The 15261-nt window shown below is 44.0% G+C and overlaps 1 protein-coding gene across 1 annotated transcript; it reads right to left on the bottom strand.

The window, feature by feature from the left end:
• Positions 1–905: 905 nt before the first annotated feature.
• On the bottom strand, positions 906–15017 carry appl1 (adaptor protein, phosphotyrosine interaction, PH domain and leucine zipper containing 1). The gene is made up of 22 exons (XM_061041310.1): positions 14822–15017; positions 12907–13005; positions 12705–12764; positions 12380–12451; positions 11731–11818; positions 11004–11045; positions 10453–10511; positions 9195–9341; positions 8999–9081; positions 8607–8768; positions 7898–8086; positions 7740–7782; positions 7594–7650; positions 6972–7063; positions 6642–6821; positions 6345–6397; positions 5798–5972; positions 5290–5326; positions 5064–5192; positions 4771–4821; positions 4582–4671; positions 906–3596 (listed from the first exon to the last, which is right to left on the bottom strand). The coding sequence occupies exons 1-22, from the start codon at positions 14873–14875 to the stop codon at positions 3441–3443; spliced, it is 2118 nt and encodes a 705-aa protein (XP_060897293.1). The 5' UTR covers positions 14876–15017; the 3' UTR covers positions 906–3440.
• Between the last annotated feature and the right edge of the window lie 244 nt (positions 15018–15261).

Below are 15261 nucleotides of genomic sequence, written 5' to 3'. Positions count from 1 at the left end.
AAAGGAGGAACATTTCTAAATTTGAAAACCTTCAAGAAGGTGGTTGGTAAGAACGAAAGGGGGACGTATGAATCAAGCAGGAACCTCCCGAGGTTGAAAATGAAGCCGATGCTGTGCGAGTGCAAAATCCTGCAGTTCATCGAGTGTCCATTGGAGGCTGGCTCCAGGAACACAGGAAGTCACATACACATGAGAGGCAAAAAAAAATCTGTTTGTACAGCATAAATAAACATGTGTACATGCAGCCTGGTACAAAAAAACCAAATAGGTCTGACTAGTTACTGTCACACACTGCACGGGGGGTGAAGTATTTTAAAACGGCTCCGTTTTGAATTTATGAACGATACGAGTTATGCACAGTTAGGCGCTTATCCGACATGACTGACAGGTGGGCGAGATGAAACGGTTCATCCAGAAACCCGCCTCAGCTCCAGCTCTCATTCTGTTGTTAGGTTGACTGAAAGTTACGTTGAGACAGGATTTCCAACATGGCGGCTGCTGCTGATGAGCCTCTGCAGCCCCCTGCAGGAACAGATGGCTGACGTCACTCAGGCTTCAAACATTAATATTTACAGTCTAGGTCTGAATAGGATGAATGGGTAGGTGTGTGTGTTTGTGCATAAGGTGATAACTGTAGAGGATGGGTGGGGTTGAGGACGAGGTGTTTGCAGCTGATGTAGAGGTTTCAGACCGGAGCTTGACTGCAGATGGTATGCTGGAGGAATGGCTGAGAATGGTGATCTGATATCTTTCTGGTCAGGATCCACAGTGTCAGCCCCCAGACCGCTTTAGGAAAGAACCTTCCAGCTGCAGGGTCCAGCTAGCTGTGTGTGTGTACATGTCATTTTCTTTAGCTCAACAAGGTTTGTTTGATGTGTGAACATCAGCAGACTGACTCAGGCGGGTGGAGTTAGTGCTTTATTGATCACTGAAAAGCCTTTTTTTAATTATTCATGACACATCACTGAAACATATTTACAGTTAAACATCATCGATGCTCGTCTTGTATGTTTTTTGTTTCTTTTTAAATTGCTCTGCGTCCGTAAAGTGCAGCTCATTCAACACGAGTCCTCCAGCCGTTTACAGCGAGAAAAAACGTCGTCCCAAAATAACAGAAGGCCAAAATCAGTAACATCTGAAGTATTCAGAAACGTCTTAAGAGGCTGAATGAAGAGGTTTGTCTGCTGACCTTTAACATCCCTTCTTCTGATGACTCATTACGTTATCGCTCTACAGATAATCACCTCTGTAGATCACTCTGGAGAAAGGCAAACACATAAAAACCTGTGATACATAAAAGGCCCCAAACAAACATGAAGCATGTCACAGAGAAACATGCTGACATCAGGAGACGTTTTTATGAAACATGATCCTTTTCATAAATTAGATATTAATCTCCCTCAAAGTTCTCCACATGAATAAACGGTGTCAGACCAAATTATCAGAGACAACAACAAAAAAAAAAAGTTCAAGTATAAAACATAAAAGTCAGATCCTTCGATCAGGCAATGACACGTTTTCAGACTTTTTAAAAGGCCTTTTTTTTTTCTTATTCTAGTATTTTTTTTAACCATGCATTCTCATAAAAAGTATTCAGTCCCTTCTCAGTTTGATGAGCTAAATATCAGAACAGTGCTTCACTAATCTCTATAAACCAGTAGCAGTATTTTAGTGCAGGATCTGAAGGAAAGGGGGACTCAATTTGGTGTCTGAACTGAGCTTCTCTTCCTAAGACTTGTGACCAATCATGTTAGAGTAAATTTTGTTTGTACGCTGGAGCAGTAATCAGCTGATCAAGTTTAAACTCTAAACTCCACTCGTCACTCTTGGGGTTGCAGATCAGAAGGTAAACAGCGACGAGTGGACAGGAAAGGGCCGACGTCTTGGCCTAAGTATCAGGGCTAAGTAGCCACTGAGTCGTTCAGGATTCTCACTGATCAGCACGTTGTGAATCATCTTGAATGTTCTCCTCTGGTAATTGTGCAGTTTAGACGCCGCCCTCTCTTTCACTCGCAGCACCTTTCGGTTCAAATGTGACTGAAGACATGTTGTACTGTTTTTAAAGGGGATTGTTTTGTTATAAAAGACGTGGGATTGAAAAGTGTCAAAGTATCCAAAACTTTAAAGAACCAGAGTCCTGACGAGATGTAACCACACGATACATCCCAACGCCACGACACGGTGAATAGTATGTTACGCTCCGAGACTGTGGAGGGTCTGAGATTTTTAAACGCAGTCTTAAAACTAATTTATTCAGTCTGGCTTTTATATAGTGCTTTATATAAATTTAAATCTTAACATTATTGGATCGTCTTTTTTTTTTTTTTATCTTACTACAATTTTAAATGTTTTCTCTTATGTATTCATTTTATTATCTTATTGCTTTTATGTGTCGTCTTTTTATTTTTTACATTTTTATTTTATGAAATTCTTATCGGTGTGCATTAGTCTCTGTGAACTACTTTTTCGTCAATAACTTTTCTGCACTCTTGTAAAGTACTTTGAACTGCAATTTAATTTGTCTGAAAGGTGCTGTATGAATAAAGTTTGATTTGAAAGATACAGGAACAGGAACATTTGAGAACGTATAGAAGTCATTTTCTTAAGGATGAAAAGGTTTAGTGTTGAAAACTTCGGAGGAGTTGAGTTTAAACCCAGAGGTGCAGAATCCAGTCGACTGCAGAGCTACCTGTGCACGCTGTGATTCGTTCATATCTAGTAAAGTTAAAACATGACGCGATGTCGCCTTTTCAGTGGTTAGTTTCGCAAAAGCAGAAAGTTTTGTTTTCTTTTATGTTTTGCATGAACTTGCAGCAATGTCTGCAGACTTCCAACGAGGAAGGAGTGAAAGAAAAAAATCTGTGTCCCCGTGCAGGATGCTTTCAGGAATGATGAAGAAAAACACATCACACAGGAAGGTTTTTCAAAATAAGACTTCCTGCTCTCTCGTTCCAACTCTCCTCTTGTATCTCACAGACGCTGTGATGTCACAGCACCTCCAGCCTCTCTGCCTTCTGTGTCTCCTCCCACATCTCCGTCACATCCTGGTTCTTTTTCCCCACGTTGTTTTTTTCATCCTCTGCATTGCTGTTAGCTCTTTTTTTTTTTTTTATAAAACAAACTTAAAAACAGAAACTTACAGGTTAAAGTCGACATGTGGAGCTGGTATAAAAAGCCGTTACCAGACGTTTCCACGCCTGCTGCCCTCCTCTTCTTATAGCGAGGACGAGTTTAGTTTATCCTCTGTATGAAAGAGTGACGAGCTCCACCACAACCTTCAAAGAGTCCAGCAGTGAGGGTGCACATGTTTTTCATTCCCAGGCAGCCCAGACGGGCGGGTGACGATCCCCCTCCTCTGACTCCTGAGTTGTTGGATTTGAGAGTATCAGCTGGGTTCTCCCTAAAGGGGTTAAAACATGCATCCCCCTCCTCTCGCTTTGTTAGGCTTCAGACTCGCCCCTCTTCTTACCCTCCTCCCCCCCGGCGTCGCTTTCCTCTGATTGGCTGTTGCTAAGCACAAGGAACTGTCCGTCAGAGGCAGGCGGGTTGGCGGGGCGACTCGAGGCGGCGATCAACCGACTCTGCTCCTCCAGATCCTGAACGGAGAAATGAGGATAAAGAATATTTAACTTCAATACAAAACACAGATTTTAAATAAAGACATTAAGAGATAGAGGACTAAATACTGAGGTAACAAGGACTACAGGAAGAGAAAAAGAGGACTACATAAAGAGGTTATTGGGACTCAAAAGAGATAAAGGGGATTACGGTTGGCTACACTCGAGACCAGTTTAGGCTGGATTCAAGGCTTGTCACAACCAATTATTTTTCCAAATACTTTTAGGTGTCAGTACGATTATTTTACTGCTCCCGATCGAGTCAGAGCCTCACCAATCTCAAACAGGTTTGATATTTACAAATCCAGATCAGACTTCCTCTGATGAAATATTCTGGCAAAAGCCAATGATAGCGAGCCGACCGGGAATCGTCAACAAACTCATGTTGCATACTTTTTTCAGCGAAACATCAATGCGACTGGAACCTGCAAAGTACAGTATACAAGATTCTCAGCCAGGATTTCAGCCAGTCTTTTTTTGTTGTTGCTGCAATACAACACGCACGCCAAGACAGCCAGCTGACGAGGTTGATCATCCTCCATATTTGTCGTTTTCATTTGGGAGTTTCTGTGAGATCTTGTGTCTCAAATGTCTGAACTTTTTCTTCTTCTTAATTTAGTTTGTCCAGGTGTCTGTGAAGAGGTCTCACTCTGGTTGTGATTGTGGGGCTTTTTAAATCAGAGGCGCTGCTTGTCAACAGGCAAGGCAGGCAACCGCTTGGGGCCCCAGACCAGTAAGGGGGCCCCAGAGGGCTCACAACTTTTGAATCACAGCAGCCCAAAATGTGCAAATTTTGCAATGGCAGTAGGAAACCTCCCGAATTGGGCACCATCTGACAACCTCCACTCTGGTTGCCCCGCTGAACGCTGGTCCCCTTAATTAACTTTTGCCTAGGGCCCCGACAGACTCCAGAATCGCCAATGATTTAAATAATTTGGTTAAAGTGTTGGGGTTTAAATGTCACCTTCTCAATCTGTTTCTGTTTGCTCAGTTCTTCCTGCTGTTTCTCTTTGGCCTTGTCCTGCTCCTTCCTCTTCTCTGACGCCTTCCGGTCCTACACGCACACCACAGGGAGAAGAAAACGTTCAGAATAAATCAACCTCTACAACAACATCTGGAGTTAAGAGTTAGCATTAGCTTAAGTCAGTCTCACCATCTCAGAGTGGAAGGCTATCTGCTTGGCCAGACCGATGCTGTCACAGATCTGAAACACACAAAGAAGACAAACAGTCAGAGCGGCGAAACAGAGCAGAGCGGCTGAGGACGGTGAGACCAACAGGTCAACACACACACACACACACACACACACACACACACACACACACACACACACACACACACACGCACACACACACGCGCACACACACACACACACACACGCGCACACACGCACACACACACACACACACGCACACACACGCACACACACGCACACACACACACGACCTTCTCTCCGTCGTTGTTGGACTCAAAGATGTAGCATACGGCTCGTCCGCCTGCCTGCTGCAGAACGAACCCAAACAGCCTCTTGTTGTCCTGATGGGAGGCGGACTGGATCACAGTGGAGAGAGGGAACTGCAGGAGGAGAACAGGAGGGAGGGAGGGAGATGATAAATTAAGTGACACATTTCTGAGAATCAAACCGTCAGCAGGAGAGCAGAAGTGATCTTACCCTGAGCCGGGTGACTTGTGTCTGAGGATCAATGAGCCTGAAAAGAAGAAAAAAAAGACGCGGTCAAACGCTGAGTTCAGACCGTATGTGGAGGGAATTTTAGCCTCCTGTTGCTCTTTGTCAGTTTTACAGTGGGATCAGAGACCCTCGCCCTCGCCCCCTGTGGACAAAGTATGTAGTGTAAAGTATTTATAATCCTTGAACAGTCACTACCAGGATCAGGTCGATCAAATCAAGTATTTATTTGAGAAATAGGAAAAATACAAGATGGATTAAAGGATTCCTTTGCTTAAAACATGAATGAACAAATCTGGATCATTCTTATCCTGATTCAAATTTTTTAACAAACGGGACCTGGGTGTTTATAATTCTGCTGTAATACACAATGCGACCTCTAGAGGGAGCTACTGCGACTGGAAAGAATCCACAAACATACACCAGAATCCCTGTCTCATGAAGCCTGATAAACCTTAACACACACACATCGAACACACACACAGGTTCATACTTGAGGCAGTCGCAGGTGACCAGCAGGTGGGACTCGGTCATCCTGAAGATGTTGTGGATGGCTCGTGCTGCCAGGATCTGTCTCATGGTCTCAGAGATGATGTCAGGTGACTCTGTGTTCTTCACCTCCATGGAGCCGAGGAAGCGAACGATGAAGAGCTGGTGGAGGATCGAGTCTGAACACACACACACACACACACACACACACACACACACACACACACACACACACCTCAGAGGAATTAATAAAATAAATACATGTGTCCGCAAATGTGCTTTATTATGCACATTATTGTCGCTCACATGGGTCAATATTATTTCAATCCTCAGGAACTTATATTGAAACACTTATTCATACAATTCAATACAAAGTTAAATGTGCCAGTTTTCGCTAGTAAAATGGTCTCAGTGCTGCCCCATGTGGCTGCTGAGGGAAGTAACACTCACGACCTACAGTAGAGGCTTTCTGCCCCCAAACCACAAGGGTGTTACCCAGACAACGGAAAGCATGAAAAAATAAGAAAGCCTGAGGTAGAAACACACTGTACCTTCACCGTCCTCTGATGTGCTGTCTCCAGACTCTCCAAAGGGATTACTCCTTCTGTGAACACACACACACACACACACACACACACACACACACACACACACACACACACACACACACACACACACACACACACACACACACACACACACACACACACACACACACACACACACACAAACAATAAGAGAAAAAGTAATAAAACACTAACAAGCAGATGCTTCATTAAAGGGAAACTGCAGTGTGAACCAAACCCTTAAAACAAAAGGGGGAACAAACGCCAGGTATTGACACATACCTGCCGGACTGTGCTGCCGTCTTGCTCTGTCCTGAGTTCTCCTCACTGACAGGGGAAATGATGTCAAACTGGATGGGTGTTTCCGGGGCAACCAGGGCATCCAATGAGAGCACAGAGAGGGCGGGCGATGGCTCGGAGCCCACAGAGCTGATGCTGCCCGCTCGACCCACTCGCCCTTTACTGGAGGGAGAGAGAGAAAGAGAGAGAGAGAGCGAGAGAGTGAGGGATGGTCGTACAGGTGGAGGTCCGACTCTTCCTTCCTCTAACCACTGAATTCCCCGTCTCTGCCGTCACACCTGATAGAAGTACTCGCTAAACGCACACGCTCACCTGCCGGGTCTCATGCTCTCGTGTCTCTGCTGGAAGGACGGCGACGGCGTCACGGCTTCAAGAGCCGATTGGTTCACTCTGGCTGCAATCTCCTGCCAATAAGAGGACTACTGTCAGCATCAAAAAGACTTGAAATGCATTTTTCTACACTTCGCTTTTCCTAAAAAATTTATTGATAAAATATATTATTGTTATTATATTATTATATATATTATTATAATATTGATAACTATTTTTACTTAAAAATAAAAGACAATTTGGAAGCCTAAAAAATCTGTGCCAGACCATTTAAGAGTGTTTCAGTCAATCAGCTCACTCCTAAGTTATATGATTGGTTTCTTAATGCAGTATTTTAAATGTATGTATCGCAATAAGACATCATCATTGATCAAAGGTCAGCCCTTTGTTGCTCCCCTTCTCCCCTCCTCTGTCTTCAATTCTTCCCCGTCATTTCTCTACTGTGGGCTCCCTAAAGAAGGTCGTACATTTTAACATTTTAACTTTGAATCCCTTCCCGGACACACGAGAGGTTCGGGTGTTGATTGAAGCTGGACTAAACCTGACGATAGCTGCCAGACGTTTCCCTATGATCTGTGAGTGCAGGTGAATAAAGGACACAGACCTCTGCGTTCTCACTCAGGTAGATGCGTTTGGAGATGTTGTTGATGGTGGCGATCCACTGGTGGAAGAAGAAGCAGCAGAGAGAGGTGGGATGAGGACACTGACATTACAAACAGAGCAGGACTACATGACGGAAAAATGTTTTACCTCCTCGCAGTCCTTCCTGCTCTCCGCCTGCAGCGTCACCACTCTGACACAAGAAAAAAAAAAAGGTTTAAGTCTCAGGAACAAAAAGAAATCCACACGAGCAGATTTTAACTCCAAGAAGTGAAAATGTAGATTCAGACAAACTGTAGCCTTCTCACTTTTTGCCATCGAAGGAGGTGACCTGGAAGCAGAAGCGGCGGTCATCGCTGTCGACCGCCATGACGGAGGAGTTGTCGAGGTCGGTGACCAGCCCGCCTGCCACCTCGCCGCGGCCCTGCTGCATCAGGTTACCGCCCTGCGTGAAGAAGTACTGACGCTCCCAGGACGACGACACCAGACCCGTCTTACTGAGAGACAGACACAAGAGCTTCTTTAACTCCTCGGGGGAAATGACACAAAAAAACAAGCCATCGGCGTCTTGTTTTTAATCAATCATCGACTAAAGCCTGACAACGATAAAGGCCTCTGGGATCAATGGAAAACTTCAGCAACTAAAAGGAGTTTTAAGACCTGAAGTTGTACCTACATAAGCTTTGTGAGATCACGCACTAATGTCGAGGGTGAATCAGAGGTAGCCAAACCCTGAAGTGTACCCTAATGTGTCACCTATTTGGCTCTGAATGGGACCTTTATTCACAAAATAAACATCATGCTGTATTAAAGAAAACTTCAAACTAGAGATTAAATCCTTAAACGTTTTTAAAAAAGTGTTTAATGAGGGAATAAATCTGCTGAAAAGTTGGGTCACTTTCTTATCTGCTTGAACGAGTCCGCCCCCTGGTGGCCATTTGAAAGAATACAGGACTACGGTGCTTATGCATTATTCCATGTGTCGATTATAAGCATTCAAATATTTGTGTGTCCTACTTGCGGATGTACAGGTAGCCCTGTTTCCTGGTCAGGTTGCGACACACAGGCGAGTGGGCGGGGTCAGGGTCACACGGTGCATACAGCGGGTCGCATGATGTCTCCATATCCTGGATGGTCTGCTGCATCTGAGTGACCTCCTCCTCCATCTCCCGGCGCACACTGAAGACAAACACACACACACACACACACACTGAATACACACATGAACTGGTCGAATGTTTCTCTCATTGCCGACGTATATGTCACGTCGGCCAAGTCACGTAAATATGACTTTTCTCTCTTTTTCAAAGTAAAAACAGAAAAGTATTTTAGATCTCGAGCAGAAAAGACAAGTGAAAAAAAAAATGTAGACACATTTTGTTGAAAAGGACTCGAGCTGGGGTTCATACTTTTGGACGCTGGTTCCGATGGTTCCCAGGAATTCCTCCCACTGCTGGGTGAGATTCTCTGAACCAAGCTTAAAGAAGCTGATCTGCATAGAACAAAACCAGATAACACACATCAGCAGGTTTGTTAGAAGCTCTTAATAGTAGATTTTTTAAATGTTTTAGGTGTGTGTGTGTGTGTCTGTGTGTGTGTGTGTACCTGGGCCTGCATGTAGCCCAGCAGTGGCTCCAGCAGAGCCGTCTTCTTCTTGTACTGCAGTGTGTTGAGCGAGCAGAAGTAGTGCATCATGGTCTGGTGCTGTTTCTTGCGCGAGGTGTAGACGTCCTCCACAGCCTCCGCCCGCAACTACAACACACGAGGACTCTGCTCTTATTTCAGGGAAAAACATCCAACTGCCAATCAATTGAATTGTGAAAACGATCATATTCCAGTCAGGAAGCTGCTGGTTTGAATCCACTTCTCTGAAAGTCGACCTGCAGTAATACGAGGCTTTACAGCTGTTAATGCATCACTCAACAATCACTGCCTGAAACTCCAAAAGAAATCAGGCCTGTGCAAGGCAGGTCCAACACTGATTGGAAGGAAATCAATCGGATAAATCTGAAACTGAAGTGAGCAATGAAGCCGACAGGAATTAAGTTAAGAGACAGCAGCCGCCATGTTGGAAATGCTGTCTCAGTCTAACTTTCAGTCAATCTAACGACAGGCTGAGAGCTGAGGCGGGTCTTAAGCCTTCTGACAAACCGTTACACCGCGCCAACCTGTCAATCAGGTCAGCTACACGCCTTATTGTGAATAACTCTTATCCTTCATCAAATCAAAACTGATGAGTCATCAAAACATTCACCCCCCCCCCCCCCCCCCCCCCCCGTACTGTGTGTGTGGATCGAGACATGAGCTAATCAGACCTATTTGTTTTTTTGAACCAGGCTGTAAACATGTTAATCTGTGCTGTAAAAACAGGCTTTTTAGAATGGGTGTGTATGTGACTTCCTGTGTGTCTGCAGCCAGCCTCTAGTGGACACTCTAGGAACTGCAGGATTTCACACTTCTGCATCGGCTTCATTTTTTAACAGCGGCGTTTGCTGCTTGGATGAAAACTTGTAAATTTAGAAGTCCATAAGTTCAAACACCCTTAAATCAATTAATATAAATTTAGCAAATAAAATAGAGAAGATTACTCCTTTCAAGTTAACCCCGCCCCTTTCTAATCCTCTGTCTTCATTTAATTTTTTTTTTTTTTTTTGTCAGATCACAGCGGTTTGACAGAACATGCAAAAAGCGAAAATGTGTCAACGAACACCTGAACAAATAATTCACATCTCTTTCAAACCTCGACCTAAATAACTCGACAAAAGCATGAAAAGTTCAGGAGCTCTTAGCATGTTTTAAACAGCAGTCAACACAGAGGGTTAGCATTTAAATAAAGTGTAGAAGAAGAAGAGCGGTGTGTTACCTTGTCATTGTCTCTCCTCTTTGAGAGGCGGCTGTATCTGTTGATGGCTGTGTCATGATCTGCACACAGAGATGGAGACATGCCTCTTTATTTGTTCATTTCTGGCGGTTAGCTTGTGCTAACTTGCAGTGAAGGTACAAGCCGTAAACGTACACACTACGTCCTGCAGTGAGGGTGAACTTCTCGGGGTGATGAGCCCAGGAGGCGGAGTCAAGTTTGACTGTTGTGTTTACAAACTGCACCAATAAAATGCTACTGACTCCACCTTTAAGCTTAGCCAAACCTCGATACATGTGGAAGAAAAATATTCTCTATTGAATGTAGAGACAGTGTGGAGCCACTTTTAATCAACTCATTACATCTTTTATGTCTTTAACTGCTTGCCATGTGTTTGAGTTTCATTTGTTGATGTCTTTTAGGAGCTTTTTTTAACACTTTGGTCAGGAAGCACTGATGTTGTTCTATCTGCACATTTTATTGTATATCTACATTTCGCTGCATCACGTTTTCTTCTCGGCTTATCTCTGTCAGAGTTAGCGGATAAGACTCACCATCACTTGATATTTGGAAGACTTCTTTCAGAGTGAGGATCTCTGCAAAGACAAAAGACACACAGTTATATTGATGGTTTAATTGGGCCGTCTCTGTTCATGAAGTGTGACGACGTCAGAGGATCTATCATAGCTTGTCTTAAATTAGTTAGCCCATTAGGAGCTGTGGCCACTTTCCCGCATCTCATTCCCCACTCTCTTTCTCTCCCTGATTTCTGACTCCACTGTCCTGTCTCTCTGATGAAGGCCCAAAAAGCCCAAAAATAAATAGTTAAAGTCCTCAACCACATTATCTAGGTGTGTTAGTCCGACTTTGACCCCGGAATGTGACTCAGTACGATTTGAGTTTGACTAACATGTTTACAAACTGAGTGTTTCAGCGAGCTTTCGTCGTGTTCAGGAAAGTGGTGCATGTGGAGCGCAAAAGAGACAGAACGCATCAGCTATATGACAATCCTGAAAATCACCTGCAGTCACCTGTTAATTGTGTTCACATGGACTCGAGTATCCCGGTATTTCGGTATCCCATTTTTTGTGTTTGTGCATGTAAACATCATATCAGCCCTTAGCCTGGCAAATTGGTAACAAACTATGATAATGCATGTGGTTGCATAGAGGGGACTGGCTGGGATGATAAGGAGCTCAGTCTTTGACAACAGTTGCAGGGTTGATGGTTAGCGTTCTGCATGTGTGTGTGTATGTATGTGTGTGTGTGTGTGTTTCCTACCCTTCAGGTCTCTCTCTTTAAACTGAGTGATGGGAAACATCATGGCGTCTGCAAGCTGGGTGGACAAGACTGCATGACAGGAACTCAGCTAGGAGGAGAGAGAGAGAGAGAGAGAGAGAGAGAGAGAGAGAGAGAGATTTAAGAGAGGCTCTCTTTAATGACATTGATAATAAATATCATGACTTTATCCAGCTCCTCGATCATCAGAAGCTGCTCTATCTATGTGGAGAGAAAAGTCTGTGTGCAGTACGAGCTGTTAAATATGTTTATGATTGTCACATACACCGTAAAAATGATCATATTACTGATAATGTCTTTTATTTATATTTGTTGTATACTGTATATATTATAATCATTTGTTGATCAACATTTTTTTCTGTACTGCTTTGGCAACATGGGTTGTTGATCTGTCATGCCAATAAAGCTCATTTGAATTGAATTGAATTGAGAGAGAGAGGGACGTTAAAGGATATCCTGACCATGAGCCAGCTGAAGAGCAACAATGTGTTTTTTTTATCTTTTTTTTTTTAAAAGGTAGTTGTAGTTTATTCAAAGTGAAGTCAGAAACGATCAGGTCAAAGTTTCTTTAGTTAAACCTCTTGTAGGACAAAAGTGACTTCAGAGGTCCGACGTGTTCGATGTCTCTTACCTCATCGATGACTTTTGCAAACTGCTGCAGGGTTGAGCTCATCACCTCATCGTCGCCCCCTAGAGGAAAGCGCTGCACACAACAGCCAAAACAAGTCATGAACAGATTAGATTGAGTCATGTTCAGAAAATATGTCGCTGAAAACTAAAATAAGCACAACATCAAAACCTGTTAGAGCCCAAGATTCCTGGTCATTAAACGTAAGACAGCAAAACGATGATCCAAACGTGCAACGAGAGGAGAGGTCAGGGGTGTGATGGAGTCGTGGGTTTAGTGTCACACTGCTGGTTTCTGATTAGATGGCTTTGTTTAGGACTTTGCCTACCTGTTTGTCGTACTCTTTGAGCAGTCTGGAGGTCAGGTGTGTCGCAGCACTCAGCTCATTCTGAGAGAGAAATTAAATGCAGACAGCACCGTGAAAAACAGGGCAAACTTCTCTTATCAACTCCATGTGGTAACGTTCATATCTGATCTGTCTATACATGCAGATCCCAGAGGCGCTACACCTGTTCATCATACGTGTGTACCTGTGCGTCGTAAATCCGGTGCATGGCCTGATAGAGCTGTGTGCAGTAGTTGGAGATGGCCGCAGTGTCCTCCTCGAACACTCCCAGAAGAGAGCGCGTCTGCAACAAAACAAAACAGTAAAAATGATTCTGGTTTCCATAAAAAACGGCAGCCCTGAGTGATCCCTTGTGTGACTGGCAAAAACCAAACACACACCTATCTATGTAAATTCACGACTTCTGCATGCTTACAAAGTACGCCTCTGTTTTTGGTGCATCTGTAAAGTAACGTTTAAGTTGACACACCCAGGAAGTTAATCTGTTCATGTTATTCTACAGCAGTGGTTCTCATCTGGGGGTGTGCATGCCTGGACGAGACTCTATCAAAAAGTCTGTGAATCACTTTTAAAACATGTTTGTTTTCTTCTTCTTCTTCTTCGGTCTGTCAGGTGTTTTGTGTCTTCAAATCTGAGGTACTGAGTTTTGTATTTAAGCCTTAGCTATCAGCGTCTTTGGAAGGACATTTTCTTCAGTACTGATTGGATTGTTGATGCCTTTTTGTGCAGATTGAGGCACCTGCAGAAAACCCCTCTCACACAGGCAGGATGTGGCAAAAGGAAGGAGTGTTGCTCTCGTCCTTTCCCACTGTTGTTCAGGTGAAGCCGAGAGCCGAGATATGACTCGTCATATTTTCTGTCTGTGTTTTAGTGGTTGTGACGCCTGGTGTTTTCAGCCTAACATTTACCTGGACGCACGTTCATTTATTACACTTTTAATGGTTTTCTTATATGGAATCTTGTCATTTCACATCACATTGTCTCTTTTACAAAGCAAGCAGAATACAAAAATAACTACATTTCTGATTGTACGATTCAAATGTTGATTTCTCATGTTTTTTTTTAAAAAGGTTAAAATGTTTATTTTGGGGCTTATTATGACTTCATTTAGAGATTGGCATGTGGATATTGTCAGAAATGGAGGAGGGAGAGAGAGAGTGGGGAATGAATGACATGCGGGAGAGGAGCCACAGGTTGGATCAAAATCCAGGCCACCCGCACATGCACCAACCACTAGGCCCCCCCGTTGCCCCTTCATTGCTCATATTTAAGCCGACATAAATGTACTGCATCTGCTTGAATAACTTCCTGTATTTTTTCACATCGCAGGACACCGTCTACCCTCATTACAGCTCAGCCCTGATGGGCTATCAGTGCAATGAGAGCTGCTCTGTAAAGCAGGAGGAAACACTCTCAAGGCTCCTATAATCCACTTGATGTACAAATGTATCTGTGCAAAACTCAAGGATGGAAACACTGGAATAACTGTGTTTTATAGTATTGATGGTGCTTTCTTTGTTTTTCTCATTTGATGGGACTCCTGAGTGAGTGACTGGTGATGGTGAATATTTTACACGCTGGCCACGCCCCAATCAGTGATGTCATAGCAGGTGTTTTGTCCTGAATCAGCTGCAGTAAATACAACATCAGTGTGTGGGCTTTCTCTGAAGCAGCGTATTGCTCAGTGTGACTTTCACATCTAACAATAGCATGAAGCAGGAGGGTGACAAAAGATTACCAGATATCACTGAAAGGAGGGGGGAGGAAGTACGGACGTAGTTGCTAAGGAAGTATCCGGCTAACTCTCAATTTAACCACCTCATTCCTGTGCAAATCCAACATGAATGTTTGACACTGTGATCTGGCATCCTGACAGAAACTCCCACCAGCTGTTCGGCTCGTGTGTCTCATTTTGATGCCAGTTCACAGCTGCAGGTGGATCCAACCCGAACTGTCTTATATTAGCTTTAATTAGCAGCAGGGCCCTTAGTGGTATCTTGGTACCTCTTCTCTGAGCCTACAAAGACAGATAGCCTAGCTGTACGAGATGCTAACATTAGCATGCTAGCGGTTCAGTTTCCAGTAAAGCGAGCTGTTACCTGCGGACTGTCCTCCAGCGTCTCCTCTATCGGCAGCTTCTCTATCCCGGGCATCGCTGCTGCTGCTGCTGCTGCTGCTAATCGGCGCGAAATCACGACACAAATCGCACAACAAAATCGGTCCAACAACTCCCACTCAAGATTTCGTCTTGGCTACACGAATTCACAACACCCCGAAAACTGCTCCGCCTGGATCCGCATGCCCCGCCCCCTCACGTTGATTTTGATTCGATGTGGCGACCTTCCACGATTTCGATTGGTTTCTTAGTTAAAGGGAAACAGTGCCATTTTGGCTCTGACACGGAGCGCCCTTTCCTCGCACTCGTGTACAGTTCAGCGCCATAATGGCAGCCGGCTTTTCGTTTGCAGGTGAGAAAAGCATTAAAAAGCCTGTAAAACCCATAGACTGTAAAGGTAAAACCATTCATTGATAAGTTTGA

Source organism: Labrus mixtus, chromosome 7 (assembly GCF_963584025.1).
Source record: "Labrus mixtus chromosome 7, fLabMix1.1, whole genome shotgun sequence".
NCBI lineage: Eukaryota > Metazoa > Chordata > Actinopteri > Labriformes > Labridae > Labrus > Labrus mixtus.
The sequence above is the reverse complement of the archived record's forward strand: the minus strand, read 5'-3'. Positions and strand labels throughout refer to the sequence as shown.

What these genes read in the sequence shown, in the direction of transcription:
- appl1 (XM_061041310.1), bottom strand. Translation starts at nt 14,875, where the DNA reads ATGCCCGGGATAGAGAAGCTGCCGATAGAGGAGACGCTGGAGGACAGT. An exon ending in ACCGGATTTACGACGCACAG is followed by an intron (nt 12,765 to 12,906) that starts GTACACACGTAT and finishes TTTCTCTCTCAG; the next exon opens with AATGAGCTGAGTGCTGCGAC. An exon ending in GTCACCTGCGACTGCCTCAA is followed by an intron (nt 5,327 to 5,797) that starts GTATGAACCTGT and finishes TCTTCTTTTCAG; the next exon opens with GCTCATTGATCCTCAGACAC.